Source organism: Trachymyrmex cornetzi, unplaced genomic scaffold, assembly GCF_001594075.2.
Source record: "Trachymyrmex cornetzi isolate Tcor2-1 unplaced genomic scaffold, Tcor1.1 scaffold67, whole genome shotgun sequence".
Lineage (NCBI taxonomy): Eukaryota > Metazoa > Arthropoda > Insecta > Hymenoptera > Formicidae > Trachymyrmex > Trachymyrmex cornetzi.
In genome coordinates this window covers 473,663-491,576 of record NW_017299992.1, presented here as the reverse complement: position 1 = coordinate 491,576, position 17,914 = coordinate 473,663, and the positions used below count along the sequence as shown (strand labels likewise).

At 32.8% G+C, this 17,914-nt stretch overlaps 1 protein-coding gene across 4 annotated transcripts in view; it reads right to left on the bottom strand.

Annotated features, from left to right (window-relative positions):
- Positions 1–3,560: 3,560 nt before the first annotated feature.
- Positions 3,561–17,914, bottom strand: part of brm (ATP-dependent helicase brm) — a 31,306-nt gene continuing 16,952 nt past the window's right edge. The window contains exons 3-18 of one of the 4 annotated variants that reach the window (XM_018517074.1): positions 10,824–12,907; positions 10,435–10,508; positions 9,684–9,933; positions 9,443–9,581; positions 9,187–9,348; positions 8,734–9,075; positions 8,410–8,656; positions 7,828–8,018; positions 7,547–7,704; positions 7,053–7,473; positions 6,822–6,988; positions 6,546–6,737; positions 6,143–6,473; positions 5,210–6,073; positions 4,962–5,136; positions 3,561–4,598 (exon numbers count right to left, since the gene is read on the bottom strand). In XM_018517074.1, coding sequence (XP_018372576.1) covers positions 4,453–4,598; positions 4,962–5,136; positions 5,210–6,073; positions 6,143–6,473; positions 6,546–6,737; positions 6,822–6,988; positions 7,053–7,473; positions 7,547–7,704; positions 7,828–8,018; positions 8,410–8,656; positions 8,734–9,075; positions 9,187–9,348; positions 9,443–9,581; positions 9,684–9,933; positions 10,435–10,508; positions 10,824–12,907 — 5,943 coding nt within the window. In that variant the 3' untranslated portion in view covers positions 3,561–4,452. The remainder of the gene's footprint in view (positions 4,599–4,961; positions 5,137–5,209; positions 6,074–6,142; positions 6,474–6,545; positions 6,738–6,821; positions 6,989–7,052; positions 7,474–7,546; positions 7,705–7,827; positions 8,019–8,409; positions 8,657–8,733; positions 9,076–9,186; positions 9,349–9,442; positions 9,582–9,683; positions 9,934–10,434; positions 10,509–10,823; positions 12,908–17,914) is intronic. The other 3 variants (XM_018517075.1, XM_018517076.1, XM_018517077.1) reach the window with 3 other exon arrangements.

Genomic DNA, 17,914 nt, shown 5'->3' with positions numbered 1-17,914 from the left:
AGACGCGGTAGCAATTTATTCCCTTCCACCGTCGCCGTTCTCCACATCCTTTCGAATGGGACTTCTCTCCAAGAAGGAAAGCTCATTCAGGCAAAACAACAAATAGCATATAGCGGAACGTATTAAATTCATTATATGATATTTTTATACGAAGCGTTCGCGTGACTAGGCTAAAACTAATATCTTCTTTGAAAGACGAAAAAATATATAAATGAAAAAAATATAATTGAATAGTAATTTAATAAAAATTAAATAACAAAATCTATTCGCACTGTTAATTCAAATAAGTTCGATACTTTGATTCTTTATTCTTGATAACTCTAACTGATTTTAGACAAGATAAAAACGATCGTATTTGGATAAGTATAAGTATATGGATCTCAAATATATATATATATATGCGTTCCAAAAGTGCCGACAGTACTTTTGTTTCTATAATACAAATTTTTTCATACATTATATATATATATATATAAAATTTAAATTATGTGTTAGTATTACATCTTTATTATTTATATTATATCCATATTATTTATTTTTTATATTAATAATTAGATATTAATATAATTAATTAAAATGATACATATAAAATAAAATAAAGTGAAAATCACATAAAATAACAAATTTAAAAAAAAAACAACAGTAACACAGTGTTCCCAAACAATTACCCATTGATATAAGTATTATAGATATAAATCACGTCGCCCAACTTGATTTAAGAAATCGGACGAGAACTTGTACATATGTACGTTCAACACATTGACGACAGCATCTCCTTACAAAAAAAAAAAAATTCGTCTCCTTATAAAAAGTGAAAATTCGTCATAAAATCTTTAGTTCATGGCCTATAAAAAATAGTGTCTGTCAAATATGGACATATATACACATACACGTTACGAATAAATATGCGAATGAGGATATAGTGGAGAAGACGACTGGACCGTAACAGCTTGCTTAAATTCCATCTAAATTCAAAACAGAGCTGAAATTGCCACCAACAGGCGCGCATGGGATCTGCGACGCTTGCGACAAGCAACGGTTCTAGCTCGCCAGACACGTCGGGTCAAAGGCCAACAAGCAACGACGCTTGCCACTGTCTCGCCGCTTTTTAAATGTCCCTCTTCCTTCTTGCGTTCAAACTCAATAGAGCGCAATATGATATTCTCATCTCGTGGAAAAAAGTAAGCTGTATCTTCTCTTTAGGAAGAAAAATACCGGTTCCGTTTGCTACGTGGCTGACATTTAATTAAATTGCGAGTCTTTCTGTATATCAAATAAAATGTTAAATAACTCAAGTCAAATTTCAGATGGTGAGATCGGTGTGACTTTTCTTTACCAAAAATATCGAATAACCGATATCTGTAATACGAGATTATAGATACTATTAAAATACAAATGACGATAAACGGTTTCTTCACAAAATTGAACTCCAAAGCAATTAGACTTTAAGAAAAATTTTATTTATGATTTAATTGTCAAGATATTTGATATGTTAAAAATTAGTGAGCTATGAAAAAACCAGACACCGAGAATTTTTTTAAATGTTCTATCTTCTGTTATTTAAAAATTTACAATTTTTAAATGTGAGAGAATTATAATTCAGTACAAATATGATATATAAATATTGTTTTTCATTAATTATGAAATAAAAATTTGATGAAGAAATATGTGTTCTTTTTACAAACAAGATAATACTGTCGTCAATGATCAAACCGGTTGAATGCAGTTAATACTTAAATAGGTTTGAAAACACCGTTCTGATGCGTTTTTTTTGGAATTTAATTATTTTATGCAGCCTTCATTTATTTTATATTATTATTATACATTATCTATTATATAATTATACAATTAATCAAAATAATAATATGTGTATTAACAATATATGTGATAGTACATATTATTATTTTAGTTAATTACGTTAATATGTTTAATATCTATTATATTAATATTAATAATAGTAAATAAATATAGCTAAGTATTTATTAAAAAATATAATAAACATAATATTAAGATTTGATAAAGAACTATGTATATTATCTTTTCACAAGAAAGATGATTTCATCAACGATCATACCACATTGAACGCATAAGTTTGTTAGTACATGGATGACCGTTTGGAAACACCATGTACTGTTGGTATTTCCTTTTTTTTTTAAATATATTTGTTTATAAACGACATTTTGTTATAAATTAAATCAATTAATGTCGTTATGAATTATATATTTATGTAATATTTATATACAATTTTTGTCTTCAGCAAACAAAAATATTATTTTAAAGATCTAAAAATAAAAATTTGTTAAAATCAATTATTAAACTAAATCAAATCAAGAAGCGAGCTTATATAAAGAGCGTAATCTTTTATTTAGAGAAAGAGTAATTTTCAATTCACATAAAGAAATTGTAACTTGTAAGATTTTATCCGCTTTTCACAATCTTACTCTTTATTCACGCATTATTTACTTATACCTAATGTTCAGCTGATTCAGTATAATTTATATTTTATGAATACTTTTCGATTATATGTTACATTTGGGTACAGAAGAGTTACATTTACTGTTGTTACTATAAACCTTGAAGAAATTACGATAAATTCGTTATTATAATGGCTTACCTTAACCAGTATGTAAACAATCAAAAAATTGAATTCTAGTATAAATATATCATGATAAATATATCATATTGTAGCTATCATATAATATATTCATCATCAATAAAATGAATACATTATATCAAAGATACGTATTTACTTGTATAATATTTAAAATCATTATCACGTGGCAATTATATACAGAATATTCGCTGCATCGATCACCGCGATCCTCTTCCAAGGTTGACAAGCAATAGCCCTTATATTTTGTCGCAAAGAAATAAATGATAATCGAATTTGACAAACATAAGAAATAAGAAAATCAAAATGTCTGTTTTTTTATTCCTACACTAGACTACACTAGAACTCTCTTTCTTGCTTTTGTAAAATATCAAACATATATACCTATCTCACTTTAAATTCCAAAAGTATAAGGAATTTAGCCACAGAGGACAGATCTAAAGTCACATAACAAAAGAGAACTATTGCATTTAGCAAATTAAATTGCTAATAGTAAAACTTATCGACAGTATTAATTAGTAATACGATATGGTGCTGATCTATATAATAATGTATTATATGCTAATGAATTTATTCCAAAAGCAACTATGTAATTGAAAAAAAAAAACGTTCCATAACAAAATTATGGTAAGATCGATTTTTTTTAATAAAAAAATTGTGATTTAAATATTTTTAAGTTTACCAAATTTAAATATAAAAAATCATAAACAGATAAAAAATTTAATTTCTGTTCATAATTTTTTTTTCGTTAAATTATTTAAAAAAGTAATTATCTCAGAATATATGTATATAAATAAACATGAAATGTGAATATATATGTGTATACATATATATTATATATATACATATTATAAATAGTATATATACAATATACATTGTATACTATCATATTTACGCGGTCAAATTTTATAATGACACGTCTAAATGCGGGACAGAGATTAAAAAATTAAAATGTAGATTGATTTGATAACAGTGTCAATGATGATAAATTATTGGTCTGTGAATAATTGAATAACATCTTCAATGTACCCACAACTGTGTTGCAGAATGTTTGCGAAAGGATTACATGATACGTTTCAGCAAACTAAAAATTTCTTTACATACTGCATATATCTGTGATCGCTTACAGAAATCTAACATATATTATACTGTGGCGAGGCATAGAGTAACGCATCCAAATCTACGCTACCCCCAATAGTGAGATAAAGGGCCTTGGCACACAAAAAAATTTAAGCAGTAAAATGTAAGCAGTAAGCGAATTGACCAATCACAATAGAGTCCGTAAGGCCATAACGTAAGCAGTAGCCAATCCAACATGTTGATTTCCTTACTGCTTACGTCTTACTACCTTAAGTTTTTTGTGTGCCATGGCTCAGAGAACGCGAACTCGAAATAACACCTAGCGATTGGAGTTCAAATATAATATTCAATCAGACTTCATAAAAATAGAGAGATTGAAACAATATCCGAAATAAATCTTAATGCTAATCTTTTTTCTGTACAATATGTCATAGCTGTTTACTACTCGCAAATTTATCTGAAATAAAAATTACCACACGTCATGTCTGTTCCTATAATATTGAGATACAATATATCTAAATAGACTTACGATAATATTCGTTAATTTATCAATCAGTTCACTAATTATAAAAGTTAACAACACATTAGAAGTTTACAGTAATATAACAGTGCTTGACTGCTATAATCAAGTTGTATACATACAATTCTTGGTTGTACTTTTATAAGATTCTGCTATTTAAGATGTAACATAATTGAAATTATTAGATTAAATACTTAAATTACGTTTGCAATAGCTTTTACAAAAAGCAATACAATGCTTTTTAATTATCATCAGCATCATCATCATCGTCAGATATATATTTTTTAGTAACTCTCTTTCTACGACCGCCTCTTCCTTCACTTTTTCTTCCTTTTAGTTTAATTTTCATTCTTACGCTAGAATCCGCATCCGAGCCGTCTTCGCCATCTGTGTAATAAAAAAACACGTGAATAAAGCTTTAAGAAACAGAAAATTAAATTTTAGTGTTCGCTGAATAATTATATAATAGCAATAAAATATTTATACTCAAAGATACTAGAAGGTTTGCAGATTATCGCCATATTTCCATCCATTGTTAATATGCCAACGTTTCATAAACCTTGCCGTTCATTTTATCAGAGCGAGGAGCGCACTGATATTTGCGCTCCTCGTCCTGATGAAGTGAACAGCAAGGTTCATGAAATTTTGACATTAACAATGGATGAAAACATGGCGATAATCCGCAAACCTTCTAGTATCTTTGAAGATAATACCCGTAAAAGCCTAAAAGCGTTATCAAAATATTTATACCTTTATCATCTCCATCGGAATTATTACCTTCCTCTTCAAGACGCTGACGCGCATTTGTAAAAACGGATTGTAACACTATCGAGTCTTCGTGAATTAGTGATGCTTCTTCGTTATAAATTTGGGCGTTTTTACAAAGTTGCATGAAATCTTTCTCAAGCTCGTCTAAATCAGCATACTGGAAAAGATAAAATTATTGAATTATAGATATATATCCAAAGAAAGTAAAAAAGAATGTAGTAAATACTTACTTTGCCCTCTTCGATTTTCTGCAATAACTTATTAATAGTTAAAGGTTTCTTAATAATCTCATAATAGTCCGGTAATTCTCTTCGTGAAGGTAATTTCATAAAAGGTTCACTCAATAATCGGCCATCGCTACTATCGGTATAATTAACAACTAATGTGATTAATTTTTTCATAGCCCGTTTCATTTTCGGATCGACCAAAGATCCGGCACCTCTTCGTTTCTTCGGCATAGGCTCGTCATCTTCCTCGCCTTTCTTTTTACGTTTCCGTGTCTTCTTTTTCTTTTTATCATCTTCTTCTTCCTCTTCATACTCGGCGCCATCATCATCAATTGCCTTCAACCATTCTTTTTCGGTTAAACTATCTGTATAATCAACTTCTTTCCGTTGCCTTGAACCTCTTCCAAGGAATCTGTCTTCGTCCTCTTCATAGGTCCATCTTTCCACTTCATCGTCATCCTTTACCAACCAATCGGGTAACTCAGCTTCTTCTAGCAGTCGTGATTTGCGATTTGGACCTAATTTGGCCTCCTCACGTCGCCGTTCTAAATCTAATTTCTGAAATATTTCGAATTCACCTTCTGTCCTAGCAATCATTTGATTTACTGTTTCATCATCGGGTACTTCATTCTCTTCCTCATCGTCAGCATCGTCTTGATGTAAAATACTCTGAAGAAATTGCTGTCGCTCAGAGCCAGTGGACTTCTGATCGAACATACCAGCTTGAATAACTTTCTCATCCATATTTAATTTATATCTAGCTGCCGCTAATATCCGCTCTTCAACAGAATTAACAGTCATTAATCGGAGTACGCGCACTTCGTTCTTTTGTCCGATTCTGTGTGCTCTGTCTTGAGCTTGCAAATCCTGTAAATCAATTTCAAGTTCTCAATATCATGTTAATTGTTTATTATAATCTATATTAATATTACGTACCTGGTGAGGATTCCAATCAGAGTCAAAGATGATAACTGTATCAGCAGCTTGGAGATTTAAACCAAGACCACCAGCACGTGTGGATAGCAAGAAAAGGAAATATTCCGAACCGGGATCGTTAAATTTCTTTAATAAGTCTCCTCTATCTTCTGCTTTCGTTGTACCATCCAATCGTAAATACATAAATCCTCGCCAACTTAAATAATCTTCCATAATTGTCATTAATTGAGTCATTTGGCAAAACAGTAATACTCTGTGATTCGTAGCTTTCAATTTAGGAAGAATACGATCGAGGAGTTCAAATTTTCCAGATGCACGAAATAGATCGGGCCTAATAACAAATAAAAATTTAATATTTTATGTTTCATATATAAAAGCATTCAAAAACTGTCGAGATACATACCCAGTAATAACACCGGAACCTTGCGTGCCGACGTGTTCGCAGTATTTCTCTTCTATAGCTTGGAACATAAATGGATGATTGCATAGTTTTCTCAGTTGTACGATTGTATTCATAAGAGCTTTGGCACCGCCTTTTCCTTGCTTTCCTTTTTCCGATCCGTCTGTCAGTAGTACACCTTTACTTTGCATATGCCTAACAGACAATTTTTGTTTATGTATCATGCTTATACAAATTAATTTCATAATAAAATTAAGCACAGACGATATATTTACGTACTTATAAAGAACTTTCTGTAGGCCAGACATATCGCATTTAATAATATATTCCACTTTATCAGGTAATTGCGATTCTACTTCTTTCTTCAAGCGTCTCAATAAGAAAGGCCGCAATACTTTGTGCAAACGACGAATAATCAAAATAGTTTCTTCTTCGTTCAGCTCCACCTAAGCAAAATCGTAACGATGTTAAATAGAGCTGTATTAAAACATGTTTATGCAAAATACTTGCCTTCTCGCCAGTGGTTGCGAAAGGAGCATTGAACCATTGCTCGAATGTACTGCAGGATTTAAAGATTGAAGGTAACAAGAAATTCAAAAGAGCCCACAGTTCTGGCAATTTATTTTGCAATGGTGTACCAGTTAACAATAGTCGATGAGGAGCCAAATAATGTGTATTCAGCACTTGGGTAAGTTTGCAATGGTGATTTTTCATCCTGTGTCCTTCATCAATGATCATATATTTCCACTGCAATTTAGCTAATACACCTTTATCTTTTATGACATATTCATAAGTTGTTAAAAGAACGTTGAATTTTGTAGCTCGCATCTGAGATTGTATCGTTCTTCTGCCAGCTGGAGAACCTTTGTACGACACTACGACAACACTTGGTGCCCATTTTTCAAATTCCAGAACCCAATTTGATAATGTTCTAGAAGTATATATTAATATTATCATTTAAATAAATTATTTGCAGTATTTTTAAAAACAAAAAAGAAACATACGATAAAGGAACAATGATGAGAAATGGACCGTTGACTTTCTTCTTTTCCATAAGATATGTTACTAAAGCAATAGTCTGAATTGTTTTACCGAGACCCATTTCGTCTGCCAAAATACCATTTAGATTATTGTTAAACAGTGACACTAACCACTCCAGACCCTAAAAGCATTTATTAAAATTTTTCAGTCATAGAGAAATGTCCGTTTATATATGTTTAAAATATATTATAAAACACTAAAATTATATTTAAAAAGTAACTAAAATACTAAAAATAATAAATACCTTAATTTGATATTCTTTCAACATTCCATTCACCATAATACTTGCTTGTTCAGTGACAACCTCATGAACCGTATGAGCAATACTATAGTATGTTTGTTCTTCTGTTTTATATTCGTCATCTTCCACTTTCGCTTTATGTATTGTTTTCTTTGCTTTTTCTTCTTCAGAATCACCCATTGATTTATCTTTGCCTATTTAATTAATATTTCATGAGTTAAGTCTGTATAAAAGATCTGTACACGCTAGGGTGGTCCATCTTTTTCGACATTCGAATTTTTTCCGCGACACCACAAAAATGGCTTTAATTCACAAAAAATAATTCCTGTCAAATTACAGCTCGATCAAACAACGGGAACCCGTGCCGACAGCTTATTAAACATTTGAATTCCCTTATATTACACTCTCAACATTTGAGACTCAATATTCCCGTTATTCGATCGAGCTAAAATTTGACAAGAATTATTTTTTTGTGAATTGGAACCATTTTGAGGGGTGCCGCGGAAAGAATTCGAAAAAAAATATTTCGTCAAGAGCAAAGATGGACCACTCTAGTATGTACAAATCTAAAGTGTGAATATTTACTATCGGATTTATCCTCACTCTCATTTTCTCCATTCTCCTCTTCGTCATCGTCCTCATCCTCCTCACTATCTGATTCAATTGGCTCCCATCCGGGATGAGCTTCTAAAAATGCTGATAATTGACTCATTAATGGTGCTTCATCGCCAGTTAATGTGCGACCAGTGATTGTTTCTATTACACCAATACGAGTATCATCATTGGCTCCGCCATCTTCAGCATTCTCACTATCTTGTAATTTCTTCTTTTTCTACACGATGATAAGACTCCGTCAATATTATAAGTATTTTATTATGAAAGAATAGCTAGTGTTTAAATTTATATTACCTTCTTACGCTTTTGTTCTTCGACTTGCTTTCTCTTTTGTTCTATTTTATGTTGCTTAACCATTTCTGTAAGATTACTGATATACTCATCGGTTTGGGATAACAAAAATGCTAAACGTTTATCCTTCTTTTGATCAATTAATTTTCTGTAACCCTCTTCGTCTTCCGCCATAAGACGACGCATACGTTCTTTCTCAATGCGTTCTTGTTCTTTCTTTTGCTCCCGTTCAGCATTCGCGTGATAGTTAAGCACTGCTTTGTTAAGCCTAGCCAATTTTGCGACATTATTGCGATGAAATTCTTTAAAGTCTTTGCCATGTTGTAACACGGAACTAAGAAATTCCTGCAAAAATAAATGTGTATTCGTTTATTCGCAGTAATAATCTTGCTAAAGATAATACTATATAATAATATTTAAATTTTACAATTTAAGTATAATTAAAGAAACTCTTACTTGATGTTTCTGTCTTCGTTTACGTTCTGCTTCTAATTTCTGTTGTTTTTCTAATTTTTCGGTAGCTCTAGCTTCACGCAATCCTTGCCGTTTTGTACGTTTATAAGCTTTCACGTTCACTGCAGTTTCTAAAGTGGTATCTTTTCGAGTACATGCTATAATCTGTAAAAAAAGAATCGAAAGTATTAAAAAGAATAAATAAGAATTTCTAACTTCATATATAATGACAAATCCATAAATTAATTAAGTACAGTACCTCTGATCTTAATTGTCTCTGGAAGTTTAGTACTCTTAGCATGCGCAATTCGATCTGAGCTTGTATACGAAGATCTTCTGGCATATTTGTCGGTAGATTGCTAAGTTGCTCCATTCTAAGCGATATTCGGGCTGCAACTCTGTTACCAAGCATTACATTTTTTATATTTTACTAAGTTTTTTTTTTTTACGAAAGTATGACTTTTATCATGCATTAATATTACTATTTGTCCTATCCCTACCTGTTTTCTCGTTCTTGCAATATTAATAACGGATCTAATCCTGCAGGTTTTCCTACACTTGTCACTCTGTTAGCTTTAGCGCCAGACTGAGGCTGCTGTTGCTGTTGTTGCGGCGTTTGACAACCTGGTCTAGGAGCACCTGTGGGACCAATAACATTCGGACCTGGTATTTGTGGCCCAGATGTTGTAACAGGGCCTTGAGACGGATCTATGGGGCGTTGACTCATCCCAGGAGGAGGAGGCGCGCCACCTATTCAAATCCGCCTTAAATCAGGATCATTCTACCCTACTTTTGTAAGTACCACTATACATTTATCTCATTTCACACTCATTATACATTATTAAATATTATAATCAGTAAGCATATAACTTCTGTAATTACACAATCTAATACATAAAGTTACTGAGCAGAAATAGAAATTAAGCGGAAAGTATTTAACGTAATGTATATTCAGAAGATAAAAGCATTTAGAATAAAATATTATATAACAGTAGCGAATATACAAATTTCTAATGCATTATAAATGATATACAATGTTCAAAAGATAAGTCATTAATTTTATGTAGATTTATAATATTAAAACAATGTATAAAAAAGCAAATAGATGTAAAACAGAAAAACAAACATATGGACTAGAAAAGCTCTATTTGAAATAAGCAAAATAAATTATGTGGCAGAAAGCAATACAAAAGATAGAGTAGTCACCCAGAGCTTATAAGCTTATATATTGAGATATATTTAAAAACTCACCCTGAGCAGCTAGTGCAACCTGTTGAGGTACAGCCTGGTTTCTTGCTAGCAATCTGTATGCCATTATCTGAGCTCTGTAAGAATGTGAAAAAAATTGAAACTGCGAAATAAAAAAAGGAATGTAGAGAAAATATGTATGTATTTCTTATTTTAAGTTAAAACATTAAAAATATGTACAAAATAACTTTAATCTAATTATTTTAGAAAATTAAAATTACCTAGAATTAAAAAATATTTATATGATCGTTTTTTTAGTCGTACTTACATTCAATTTATATTTATATAGTTTTCTATGTTTTCTTTTAATTGTTCTCTTTTCGTAATTCTCATATCTTAAAAATTAAAATATATATATATAACATACAATTGTTATAATAGAATTTATATACCGTAATTGTTGCAATTGTTGTGAATTGAAGGCTTGCTTATCACCCATACCACTGCCTTGACGAGCTCTTAAGGCTAACAATTGAGAATATCGCGGATCTTCTTGTAACCCTTTCTCTTCCATAGAATCGATTGCTTTTTGAAGCGCATTCAGATTCTCTTGTCCTGATCCGGGTGGTCCTGTAGGTCCAGTAGGGCCAATTTGTCCACTTCCAGTTTGACTCATTTGATTTACTGGAGCATTTACTGATCCTAATGGTGCTGTGCTGGGAACTTGACCCTGATTTTGACTGCCAGGACCTATTTGAGTAGTAGGAGGCTGAACATTTGGTCCATTAGGTCCCATTTGCCCACTCGCATTTGTATGACTAATTTGATTATTTGGACCACACAATCCCATTTGACTATTCGGACCACCAGGACCCATTTGATTACTCGAAGCATTCGGTCCCATTTGAGCACCCGGACCTCCTTGCATCATCTGTCCTGGACCACTTGATGGAATTTGTCCGCCTGGTCCCATTTGACCAGGACCACTACCTGACCCCATTTGTCCGCCAGGTCCGCTTCCCGGTCCCATTTGACCTCCAGGTCCACTACCACCATGTCCCATTTGTCCACTGCCTGATCCCATTTGTCCGGGTACGCCTCCGGGTACCATTTGGCCGCCAGGTCCACTACCGACATTCATTTGCACTCCAGGACCGTTTCCTGGGCCCATTTGTCCTCCAGAGCTGCCTCCAGGACCTGCTGCACCCATTTGTCCTCCGGGACCGCTGCTAGAAGTCATTTGTCCACCAGGGCCACTCATTACACATATTCCGGTAGGTCCATTAGGTCCTATAGAAACAGGTCCACTACTTGTTGTCATTGGTACGTTACCTGGACCACTTCCAGGACCCATTTGTCCAAGACTATTCGGTCCTAATTGACCTACGGGACCGCTTCCTGGTCCCATTTGTCCACCTGGACCGGTAGGTCCCATTTGACTACCTGGTGCGCTTCCTGGTCCCATTTGATTACCCGTCCCTGTAGGTCCCATTTGATTACCAGGGCCCATTTGTCCGCCTGGCGCATTCATACTCATTTGTCCAGGTGGACCGCCCATGCCCATTTGAGGTCCATTTGGACCCATTTGTGACGGCCCATTATGACCCATTTGTCCAGGCCCATTTGGTCCAATTTGTCCTGTTGGCCCAATGGGACCCATCGGTCCCCCAGGCCCCATTTGTGTTTGACTGTTCGCCATCATCTGATTCGGGCCATTTGGGCCCATTTGATTCGGACCTCCTGGACCCATACTGTGCACTGTAGGACCACTTGTGGGCATTTGACCAGGAGCACCAGGACCCATATGACTTCCCGGACCGCTCGCATTCATGTGTGTAGATACTGGTGGACCACTCGCGTTCATGTGACTTGAAATCGGTGGTCCGCTATTCATATGACCTGACCCAGGAGGTCCACTTGTGTTCATGTGACCTGGTCCGGGAGGACCACTAGCGTTCATATGTCCTGATCCGGGTGGTCCACTAGCGTTCATGTGTCCTGATACTGGAGGTCCTGCGCCAGCCATATGTCCGGGAGGACCACCAGGAGTTATATGGCCTGGTCCTGGTGGACCGCTGGTATTCATGTGACTTGGAGGACCACCCATATGGCCAGGCCCAGGTCCACCGGGAACCATTTGAGAATTTTGTGGGCCTCCAGAACCCATTTGAGATCCTGGAACAGGTCCGCTAGCTGGACCCATTTGCCCTGGTCCAGTCTGACTCATATGAGGTCCACCAGGAGGACCACCACCTTGCACCATATGTGACGGAGCCATTTGTCCAGGACCCCCTGGACCCATTTGTCCAGGGCCTCCTGGTCCCATTTGTCCAGGTCCTCCAGGACCCATTTGACCAGGTCCACCAGGTCCCATTTGTCCACCAGGGCCCATCTGTCCGGGTCCGTTAGAACCCATTTGATTGGGACCACTTTGTATCATATGAGATCCACTTTGTGGTCCATTTGGACCCATTTGTCCAGGTACCATTGTTCCTCCGGGACCTTGAGAGGTAGGTACAACTGGGCCGCCTTGATTCTGTAAGAAAAAAAGAAAATCCCATATAATCAATATTTATAATCAAGAATATTTCGAAAATCAAATTTAAATTTTTAGATAATTGATTCACAATTTTTTCTTTAATATATTTTAATCTGGAGACACGGTAGTGTCTCGGTATAAATATAAGATATACTAGAGATTTGAAAATATGTGATGACACAAAATATGCAGATATGGGCAAAATATATTTTTAATAAAATTGTGTAGATATAGGAAAAATATTTTTAATAAAATAAAAGAAATAAAAGAGTTAAATAAAGACTGCGTGTGACAATCATAATATTTCTAATGCTTGCAAAATTTACAGAAGTATCTAAAGCTTACACATAAAAATCTGCAAAAACAACATATCGACATTGCATCGTTCATCGTGTGCGTTTTATATCGTGGTGATTAACATACCCGTTATATAGTTTCAATCAGCGGCGGTAATAACGGTCAATTTCATCACGCTGATAAAAGTTGCAAAAAACGACAGGATCAGTGTGCAAAAGAAATGCACAATCATGTAAGACCTGATGCGATTGCGTGTGGCCGCACGTAAATTAAGATGTATTTATTTAATCGAATTATATTCGTATATATAAGTTAAGCTCTCACGCCTTGTTCACGTTGCCAACTAAACAATATCACGTTCCTGAGGCATGCTATCAAGACAGCTATCGCAAGCATTGATTGATAAACAAAACAATATGTAAAAATACTTTATTTGCATATTATTGTGCAATAACAGGAATGTTTGACAAAAATAAAAAGATTTTTTGTAATCCTTTTAATTTCTTCCATTTTCAATAAGACAATTTATCAATAGGAAATTTTACCTAATTTTTTAAAATCTTGTTTTATAATCTTATTTTTTCAATATTTTTTGTTGTAAATAATAATAAAAATTGTGTGTTAAATCTTAATTAAAATCTGATTCTAGTATACTTATTGCCTTATCTGAGTCTAGTTCTTATTTAATGTTTTTAATATACGTAACGATTTCACTACACAATTATAAAACAATTCTAAAATTTTTTATAATTGTGTCTGTAAAAACGTTTTTGTAAACACACGTATACTTTAATTCTGACAATGATTATCTTTCCATTTGTCCTGCAAAACATTCCCTACGATAAACGAGGTTCGTTCATTTTCGAATTGGTGCTTTCGAATCGCTATAAAATTTAATCAACGCATTCTTTGGCGATGTTACACTAAATTGACTTTCTTTGTTGCATAATGTGAAGTAATAAATATGTATAAAAAATATTCTTTATATTTTCGAATAATGTCTTCGATATACTAAATTAATAATCGAATGCAAGTGTGAATTTAGAAAAAGATTATCGACAGCTGCAACGGATAATTTAAAAATATTATGCAATATCATTTTTTTATAGTTAAGAATATACGGTAAAGGTATCACTCATCTTGTACACGTATCACAGCATTACCAAGAGATGAATTTTTCTGTAATAGGATTTAGTAATAAAAATTTCAATTCTCTTCTCAGACATAACATATCGCAGAGAGAATGGAAAAGAACTCGAGAGGATTCGATATTTCTATTAAGTTAAGTGAACGTGAGTTCATAGTGGGGATGACAATCTCATCCGACAATCGCATCATAAGAACAACATTTCCGCATGCAGGCGGAATACTTTAGAGTATACTATCGCGATATGTCATGCGTAAACTTGTAAAAGAAACGGGATATTTCGGATTCGGGTGAACAAAAAATTCAAAAGGGGCTCTGTTACTGCTACGACTTCATCTTAGATTTTACAATAAAATCTGGAAAGGTAAATATGATACCATTCTGTAATTTACTAAGATACTGACTTGGCTCTTGTAAGTTAATATTATCTGCTACTGACAATCATTTTGCGAGGAAAAAATCGGAATTAAATATAGAGCAGAATGAGATAATGATAAGCATAAAGCATCATCAATTTATTGTATTTTTTTCTAAAAAGTGATAATAAAAGACCAAAAAAACTGATGAGATATTAAAATATAAAAATAAATATTTTTCAATAAAAATATTTTTTTATTTATTTTTCGTTACATATAGAACGTCTATTTATAGAAGTGCTTTATACTTACAACCAAGGCTGTACATTTTATAATTGCGTATGATTAGAAAGATTATCGATTACCAGACATGACAGATTGTCTTTAATGTAACTTCGCTGATTGAAATTCATTATATTCCAAGGCTCAATAAAATTAGTCAGATATGTTATTTCTGAAGATTCATTTTACAAGTTGTTAAACAAATTATAATTGATGAATTGTATATTTAGAAAACAGCCAATATCATTACTTCACTTACCATTTTTACAGAAATAACGTTAAAACATATGTAATATTATTTTCAGGTGATTCGTGATGCTTTTCAAGGATCTAAGAGTATTGAAACAAAAGCTGGAGATTGTGTGGGATTTAGTGACGCAATACAATCGAAAAATCAAAGCGATTTTAATGGATAATTTAGCAAAAAAATTTCCTACACACATAGGTTACTAAATTTTTTAATTTGATGAAATTGAATATATTAATGTTTGTGTACATATCATAATACTAAATCATAATTACATAATAAATTACTATTTCATGAATTACTATTCATGTAATATCTTTTTATACAAAATTTTAGAATGTTTGTTAGATTTATTGAAGAAACAGTATCATATTCCAATTATCTGCCAGAACTTACGAATGCAATTACATGGATTATTAATCATTAATGGAACAACGAACTTTGTACATTCTTTTCCATAAACTTGCATATCGATTGCACTAGCTGTGATAATAAGAAACTCGAGATTGGAATAATTTATAATCCCGTTTTAGAACACTTATTTACAACTAGAAAAGGACATGGAGCGTATTTCAATGAAAAACTGATTAAGAGCTCAAGCTCGATAGAAAATAAAGTATTATTTTTTATCTTTCCATTCTTTAATCATTTCCATTCTTTTTTCCTTTCGTTTTGGAATTCTTCACAATAAAGGCAAAATGCCCGCATTCTCTATCAAATAAGCGTGCATATGCCTGTATACGTTTCAGTAAGTATATATGTTTTCTTAACTTTAATTTTCATGTCTAATATATTAATACAGTTTTTTATTTTTATTTTATTTTGTATTATAGTTTTTGAATTTCACAAAAAAAATCGATATGTATGACAAATAAATCACAAACACACACACAAACATAACGATAATAATAATATTTTACTTTTCCCAAGACTCGAATATTTTTCTTCACTATGTTTGAAAACTTTATACGCGACTATTGAGAATATTCATGATATCATTTTAAAAAGATTGGAAGATTCGTCTCGATAACACATGGAATAAGGATTATGAGTTCAGCGGCGGCGTTGACTCTGTGTCAATTTGTTGCCATGAAAGCTGAGGAAGAATATCATTCTGGCAACTTAATACTTCGGGATGCCGCCGCAGGTGTATTTATAATCAAAGAGGCTGGCGGTATAGTGATCGATACAAATAGTATAACATTAAATATATCTTCGACTATTTCTTTCATAGTATTTCTTTCAAAGTATAATGATGATTATTTTAGAATTAAAAAAACATTTTATTTAAATCATTTCTTGCTCTTACTAGGTGAAGAATTCAACGTTATGTCATCAAAGCTGCTAGCTGTCGGTAACTGCAAGCTGGCAAAAGAAAACTCGTAAAGTTAATAAAACATAAAATATGCGGATCTTAAAACTCATTAAAGAATGCTGTTATTACAGAGTGCAAAATAACGTCTTTATGCGAATCGAAAACAAAAACTTGAAATAACGATAATTTTTAGAGAAGATACACATTTCTATCCAATGTTATTTAAAATAATTAAAAAAACTAGTGTCACGTCCTTATTAAAATGATATGTCTCGAGTAAGCATTGTTTATAATTTTAAAATAGCTAATTTTATTATTTACGAATAGTTAATTACGATGATAGGACACAAACGCGTTCAATTATTTATTATTTGTTTAAAACAAAGTGTACAATACATTCAATCACGAGATATTGAAAATCGCTATAACGTGATAAGTACAATGTATAATAAATCAGTGTACTGAACAAGGTCATGCATGGGATTAATAACGCTAATTGTAAGAGAGCATGCTAGGCTAGCTCACAGGAGCATACTTTGTTTGAGAATAACAATGGGCCTGACCAAGCCTATTGGCGAGCGTTGAAAGTGTATTATAAAATATCACGCATGTATAGTTACTGAATACTAAGTAACATTATCTACGCTTTGTTATTTTCTAATATCTCGAATACATAAAGTGATAAACAATATTTTACACATACCGTATATAATTATCTGGCATAAATACATAGTAAATACATTATAATTCATGTATAATTAAAGTAGAAATGTTTAATGTGACGTAATAATATTAAAAATTAGTCGTATTTAAGAAAGAACTCTCTATTTTATTCATAAAATTTTATTTATAAAAGATTTCTTAACGTTTAATTCGTAAGCAACTCATAAATTTTAAATACTTGTTTCAACGAGCGCTCGGCTCTGCTTTGTCTGTGCTCGTAATATAACTAATGAAATTCCACAAGCCGAATTCCTTTTCCCCACCTATCTTACTAATATTGTTATTTATGATTAAGTCATGACACGCATGTAAAGGGGCGGTTTCAAATGTAGACCAACTTTATACGTATTCGCTAAATATTGACTTACATTCATAAAGATAATTCGTGTACTAAATCATGTTATAAAAAGACACGTGGTTAATGTTCGTACAGCATATTCATATATAGTCAACATTGGCTTAGCATTGGTAGCCAATGTATTCGTTAATATTTGTTAATGTTGTCATGCATTAGCCAGTTTACCGTTTTTACACGTGTAAGATACGAAGGCGAATTATTGATGTCTCTGCATGGTATGTCTCAAAAATTTAATGGTTATTCTACATAAATCGCAAACACGAAATAGAGTTCGCAACG